The 7,453-nt window shown below is 49.7% G+C and overlaps 1 protein-coding gene across 2 annotated transcripts in view; it reads right to left on the bottom strand.

Moving 5' to 3' along the window:
- Positions 1-201: 201 nt before the first annotated feature.
- The window catches only part of Igsf3 (immunoglobulin superfamily member 3), a 71,408-nt gene continuing 64,156 nt past the window's right edge, over positions 202-7,453 (bottom strand). For both annotated transcript variants that reach the window (XM_036190046.1, XM_036190047.1), the window contains exons 10-11: positions 4,624-5,097; positions 202-3,136 (exon numbers count right to left, since the gene is read on the bottom strand). In XM_036190046.1, coding sequence (XP_036045939.1) covers positions 2,886-3,136; positions 4,624-5,097 — 725 coding nt within the window. In that variant the 3' untranslated portion in view covers positions 202-2,885. The remainder of the gene's footprint in view (positions 3,137-4,623; positions 5,098-7,453) is intronic.

Raw genomic sequence — 7,453 nt, 5'->3', positions numbered from 1 at the left:
TTTTTTTATCATTTGTACAAAAACATAATTTAGGCTGGGCGAGGGCATGCATAGAAAAGCTACAGCTTGTAAAACTCGAACCTGGTACCTCAGTGCCAAGGGTGGAACTCCAGGCCACCCACCGAGCACAGTCCCACAGCCGGAGGTGGCTGGTTCAGTGAGGGGCAGGAGGGCATCAGACTCCAGAAAATGTAAACAGCGTATTGTCAACGTAATTTACTACAGTCTCTGCAGTGTATATAAAATGTCTTAGTGCAGTGGCTTACAAACAGTTTCTCCTTTTAAAAAAGCGAAACAGACCAAGAGCTCTCTAGTTCATGCACGACAGTCTTCTCACGCCGTCTCTCTTCAACAGTGAACGCAGAGAAACCATGGTTTGAAACGAATATGAAAACTTGCTACAGAAACACCCTGGTGAGGGAGGGTGTGGTCGTATAGTGTCCTGGGACATGCCTAGCACAGTGGAGTGGACAGGTGTCAGGAGTCTCTTGAGTCCTTTTCTCTCTGAATTTAGAAGACCAAAGCCCCAGCACACAATGTGCAGTGAGGTCTTCCAGCCACTGGAGGGCACCATCACCATTCCCCTGACAACACATGTCTATAGAACCAGCCACAGAGAGGCCCTGGGTTTTTGTTTTTTGTTTGTTTTTTGTTTTTTGTTTTTTCCACAAAAAGCTCAGAGTTCAACGTTTGACTGCATCCCCCAGCCCTGCAAGACATACACACACAAAGAAGTTGTTAAAATACTGACTTCAGATTCTTTCCTCCTGGCAAACGCCCTGCAACAGCGTCAGTGTCCCGCTGCTACAGAACTGATCTGAAATCTTAATCCAGGCCAGCCCTCTGGCGTCTCTCCATTCAGAGGCAGAGTCAACCTTTCCTCGTTGACTCAGCCTAAAAACCAGGAGTCAGCATTACCCACCGAGAGCCCACACCCATGGAGTGAAGGAGCAGAAGAAACGCCATTCTTTCTTTGTGATGGAGCCAATTTGGTCCCTAAGTGTTGGTGCAGCACAGAGAATCAGCAGGGTAGGCACCTGAGGGATTAGGGTGGCTGTGCCTGGAAACTCCCCAGAGGATCAAGGGGAAAGAGGAAGGTTTATCTTGCCTCCCTTGTCCTCCTCTGCCACCCGGAATGTGGCCTGCACCCAGTGGACCCCTTGAAAGGACCTGTAACCACACGGCTCAGTGGCCTGGAAATCCCACAGCCTCCGTGTTATGCTGACCATTTATTCCCATTAGATTTACTTCCGCAGTCTTGGGCGGCTTTTTCCAAGGGGCTATATCTTGGGATTCCCAAGGGAAGGTACGGCTGGTAAGGATGGGGGAAGAGAGGGGCTTCACGAGATCTTCAGAGCGAGTGAAAGGCAAAAGGGAGGATTTGCAATTGATGGGGCTCTACGGCAGCGAAGCATCTGGCCTAACAACAGCGGAGGCAGTGGATTTCGAATTTGTGGGCCACTAGTACAACCAGACACACACACACACACACACACACACACACACACACACACACGCATGCACTCACACTCACTCACACACACTCCAACAAATGGACAACCCCTGACTCAACACCCGCAGCTCCACAGTCTGCCGAGACTGGGGGACATCACGGATCACAAAGGGCTACACCTGGTCCTCTCCGAGGACAATATCCCCACAGCGGTGAGATTGGGGAGAGAGCAGTGATGGATAAGGAAGATCTCATCACCCGGTGGAAGGAATTCCTCCAGCCTCTCCAACATCAGGGTCTACACCCCACCCCACCCTCCACTCTCCCAAACTCAGTCTGATAGCTCAGCACCTTCCACTGGGCCACAGTGCTCCACTTAGGGCAGCCCCTTCCAGGTTCACTGGACATGTCCCCTTGAAATTTGGCAAAACACCTGCAGATAAAAGCTCCCTGCTCAGGGGTATTGATCAAGGGACTGAGCTTGCCATCATCAAGACAACAAGCAGCTTCTTTCCCCACCCCTAATCACTGGCTTTGGTCACTACAAAGGTAGGTACGTTCAGGGCAACCCTCAGAAACCGGGCGCCCTCTGGAGCCCTCAACCTGGCCTCCAGGTTGGCTTGCTTTTTTGCATTTTTTTGGCAAGGACAGGGTCCCCTTTTGTTTCCCTGGTAGACCGGCTGGCTGGATACCATCTAATCCTAATGGGTTCCGCAGGGCTTCTTCTGCACATGTGCAGTTCTTTGAAGCAAAATTCAATGCTTTCATCTTGACTATAAAGTGGTTCCAACAACTCCAGCTGAGGGAAAAGATAAGATACAAATTGGGCCCACGCTACAAGTATTTTTCAAGTCTTGCTAAGAAAGTAAAAAAAAAAAAAAAATGTTTGGGTGTATTTTGATCCACGGGTGGCATTTTCAAATGTGCAAAAACAAAAAAACACGTCTTGGAAGAGAGTTCTTGTTACTATAAAGTCTTCTTCCTCTTGCTTTTCGGTTGTGGGAGAAAATCTTCCACGGCATTATGAGATCCACACAGAGAGGACCAAAGGGGCTTAAAAGAGTACGTTACACAGAACAGGAAACCCCGTAGCACCGGTCGGAAAACACTAGACAGACTGGTGAGTAGATGCGGCCCCTGGAGCTACGCACTACGTTACCCAAACCAAACACTAGAAACCTGGGACCTTGGGATCATGTCAGGATCACAACACCTGGGTGCAAAGAGCTAACCAGGACTGCCACCCGGAGGCAGTCATCTCCATGACTGGGATCTTCCAACGCGTTCCAGGTCTGACTGGTTCCTGCAGAGAAACTGCAGAGTTCGGGTGCTGTGGCCTGTCCAATCACAGAGCACGAAGCAATGAGGAAAAGCCCCCAGGGCTCCCCTGACCCGACCCTGCCATGGGCAAGTCTGCGGGGCGCTACCCTCCTTAGTCTATGGCTCCTGGATGGATGCTGAGCACAGGGGGCTCCAGGCACGTCGGGGAGTAGTTGAGGTGCGGCTCCTTGATCCACAGCAGGGGCACCCCGTTCTTCCCCTCCGAGTTCTTGCTGGAGTTCCGGCTCTTGAAGCGCACCAGCAGGATGGTGATGATGAGGATGCCGAAGATGGGGAAAGGGTAGAAGAAGACGAAGTAGAAGAGGGCGTCGTTGGAGCAGATGAGCGACTGCAGGGTGGAACCTGGAAGGCAGCAAGGGACCAACCGTGAGGGTGAGGCTGGACCACGGGGGTCTGCTCCCGAGACCTCCCCAAACACTCCCCTAGCCCTTCCCACCGCCACCAGGGACTGGGAGACTTTCCCCTCTTCGTTTTCTCACAACACCCTGAGCACTCGTGCCTCCATTTCCTCTGAGATCCACACCTCTGCTGGGAAAGTCACACGCTCGAGCTTACTGACCGTGGGTGTCTAGGGTGGGGGAGCAGCTAGCTGACTCCCATCCATTCTTACCTCCCTTTGTTGTAAGAGGGTATCTAACATGTCCTTCTGTGCCTAGGTCTACTGTAGACTTCTATGCCGGAAAATTCTAGCACATTCCCTTCCTGCCTGCTTCAGGGAGCAGCTGTACAAGAAAAGGCACTTGCTTAACATGATCAACTCACATACCACTGTGAGCCATGGACGGTGACGGGTGTCTGGCTGCACAGGGTGGACTTAGAGCCGGGAGCCCTTGACACCAGGTGATTATTAGCCCTTGGCAGGAACCCGGCCTGCTTCCATCATACGGTTGAACACCATCGGAATTATTAAGAAAAGTCAGCATATACTTATAGTTGGCAAATTTATATCAAATTACTGATGGTCAGCCACTTTCAACCCATAATAATTTCAATGTCACTTAACATGATATGAACAGGAGGTGATATGGGCAGAGAGTTTTGAGCACCTGAACCTCAAATCAAGACGATGGGGTAGAGCTAACTGGTTGAAGAGGTTGAAAAACGGAGATTTCTTCCGTTTCTGGATTCGAAGCCAATTCTACTAGAACAAATACCATGTTCAGCCCAATCGACTCTATGTTTTGATAGATGGGCAATCAAAAGAGGATTTCCTCTAGTCTGTGTTCAGGGTAAAGGCCCCAACTGGAAGGAAACCATGTTCTAGGCCATTCTAAGGTAACAGGCTGCTGTTGTGTATCTCCAAACTCCCCGGCTCTGTCTAGGCTGGTCCCAGTGACCAGGCAGTTACTATACCCACCCCAAAGTCATCCTCCAAAATAAGAGTGACCCAGAAACAAGAGGTGAAGCATGACTGAGGGGCTTTGCTTCTTTCCCTGCTCCTGTGAATTTGGAAACACTTGCTAAGTCACAGCAGACCTACATGGTGTTCTAATGTGTAACAAAGAAACACTAAGCAAGACACTCACCCAATGAGCTCTTACTGAAACAGACTCAGGTAGAGGCCAGCTTGATCATAAAAGCCATATGGTATCTCATCACTTTAACTCCTAGCCTGGTTCTGTTGTTGTTGTTGGTGGTGGTGGTGGTGCATGGGTAACCTGAGGGTCAGCTATGTGGGGTAGTATGTCCAATACTATATCTCAAACCCTACTAGTAGATGCCCACTGCATTTAGGAAAAATGCTTAACCCACAACCAAGCTCTGAATTTACTTTCTAGACTCTGCAGGGACAACAGTCACACCCCTCTTCTGTAACTGGGGAAACTCACTTGTGTCCAGAACCCGGATGCCAATGGGGGCCGACTCCTCCTCTGTTAACCGGTACCATTCCTTCTGAGGGCTGGGCAGCCACTCCTCCACATGGCAGGAGTAATTGCCTGTGTCGTGGGGGTTCGCCTCAAGCACCGTGAGCCGGTACAGCAGGGGCGAGAGTCTCTGGAACCGCAGCCTGCCCTCCCAAGGGCTACCTTCGGGGCCAAAGACGGCATCAGGTCCCACGCTCAGCAGGACCATCCTCTCTGTTGGATCTTCACTGCCCTCATCTTCCGATACCTCCTCCTCCTCCTCTTGTTCAATGCCAAGGCTGCCTCTTTTCCCTCCACCTTTAGTCCTTAGGGAATACCAGGCCACAGCAAAGCGGGAATCTTGGCTTGATCGAGACAGGATGCTGCAGTCCAGTTGGAAAGCTGCCTTCTCGGATACTGTGGCATTGGGGACCACTGTGTCCACCTGCAGGGCGGCATCTGGGGAGGGACAAGGAACAGAGAAGGGAGAAAAGGCTGACTCATTTCCCTAAAACAAACAGAACAGACCAGAAAGGTGCCTCAGAAGGTAAAGGAGCTCGCCACACAGACCTGAGTTCAAGCGGCCCCAGAACCCAGGTCAATAAGCCAGTTGCCAAGGGTTTGAAAGAGAAAGGGAGGGTACTGGAGAGCTGGCTCCATGGTTAAGAACACTTGACGCTCTTGCAGAGGACTGGGGTCCAATTTCCAGCGGCTACATAGTACAACCATCCTTAATTAACTCCAGTTCCAGGAGATCCAAAACATTCTGCTGACCTCTGTGGGTACCAGGCATACATGTGATTCATACACACACACACACACACACACACACACACACACACACACAGACAAAAACCTCCACATAAAATAAAATTTAAAAATCTAAATTTTTTTTCTTGTAGGGCATGGTGGCACACATCTTTAATCCCAGCACTTGGGAGGCAATGACAAGCAGATCTCTGGAAGTTCAAGGCCAGCCTGGTCTGAGAATTCCAGGACAGCCAGGGCTACATAGTGAGATCTTGTCTCACTACCCCCACAAGTAAATTAATTAAATAAATGCATCGATAAACCAGGGAGAGGGAGGGTGGAAGGGAGGGAGGGAGGATGGAGGGGATCTAGACTGTGTACAGGGTCTCAGGTTTCAGGGCCACACAGGACCACACAGTGCGGCAGGATGGAAACTTGGGCCACTCCATCTGCTCTCATCAGCTGTGCAGAAATCTCCTCCAGGCTTCATTTCCCTTGTTAGACAAGTCTCCCACTGGGGGTCTGAGGAAGACTACACATCAATCTAACTGGCAGGGACTGAGCTGGAGCTCCCCAAGTGCCTGTCTCCTCCCACTCCACGGGGGGCTTCCCCAGTGATCTGCGGGGTGGGAGCTGGGGGAAGTGCGCTCAGTGGCCATTCTCTACTCTTTACTTCCAGGGAAAGACAAGCACCAGCCTCCAGGAAAGGTTTCACACACCACCAGCAGCAAAACAACCAGCTATGTCCGTGAAAATGAAAACTCAAAGGAGGGAGATTTCTCCTCCAGCACGGCCAAGCACGGTGAAGTCAATCCACGGCTCTCTCCTGAGACAGACTGGAGCACAAGACAGCTGTGTCTCTAACATCAGCTCACATTAGATGTGGCACCTCAAGGGGAAGAACTTGCAATGGAACAAGGACCACGAGAGTGAACATCAAGACGCCCCGAAGACACAAGGCCAGGTGTTCACACTGACAGGTCACAAGTTCAATTCTGTGCCAGGTCCTTAGGGATGGTTGACTCCTTGCTCTGCTCAGGCTCAGTGGTGCGTGACGCTGCAGGAGGCTCGGGGACTCTGCACATCTTAGCCTTAATTATGTGTTAAATGTAACAATAATTGCACCCAGTAATTATATGCGTTTAAGCACTTTAGAAATGGCAATAGAGACAAGAGGAACAAAGAGCCACACAGAAAAGTCACTAGTGTCAATAAAATGATTGGGAGAGGAGTGGAGGCTAGAGGTACTTGCTGCGTCCTGCTTGAAGAACTATTCTTCCCTGCGGTAAACCCACCAGCATGACTTCTGAACACATGGCTACTGTTTTAAGGTTTCCGTCATATTAACCACCTGTTCCCATCTGAATGTATGCTTTAAAAGGAAAATATTCTTATGACCTAGAATAATTAACTGCTGGCTTTTATTCTAATTAAGAAATCTAATCACCTGAGGAGAAAGCCTGATGTGCAATTTCCCATTTATAGGAAATACAAATTGAGAGAACTTAGAATACAAATGTACAATATAAATGTTCATATGCTTAACTGCAAATAATTTCTTCCTTTTTTTAATAAAAGGATTTATTTATTTTTTATTTTATGTGCACTGTTTGTGTAAGGTGTTGGGTCCCCTGGAACTGGAGTTACAGACAGTTGTGAGCTGCCATGTGGGTGCTGGGAATTGAACTCAGGTCCTCTGGAAGAGCAGCCAGTGCTCCTAACCATTGAGCCATCTCTCTAGCCCCTGAAAATCATGTCTTAACTAAACTAATTTTATCCAGGATCATAGTAGTTAACCTTTATTTTTGACCGTATTTGGAATCACTTAGGAGATGCATATCTTTGAGGAAAGCATGTCACTTAGGAGAGCATGTCTGTGAGGGCATTTCCAGAGAGGATCACCAAGAAGAGAAGACCCACCTACCCTGAATGTGGGCAGCAGCACCCTCCAGGCTGGGGTCCTGGTGACCCAAAGGCAGAAAGGGAGAAAGCCAGCTAAGCAGCAGCATTCACTTTTCTCTGCTTCCTAACCAGATGCAATGTGGCCAGCTGCCTCCACGACACC

Source organism: Onychomys torridus, chromosome 6 (assembly GCF_903995425.1).
Source record: "Onychomys torridus chromosome 6, mOncTor1.1, whole genome shotgun sequence".
NCBI classification, from domain to species: Eukaryota; Metazoa; Chordata; class Mammalia; order Rodentia; family Cricetidae; genus Onychomys; species Onychomys torridus.
Note: the sequence above shows the minus strand (reverse complement) of the source record. Positions and strands in the feature narration are given on the sequence as shown.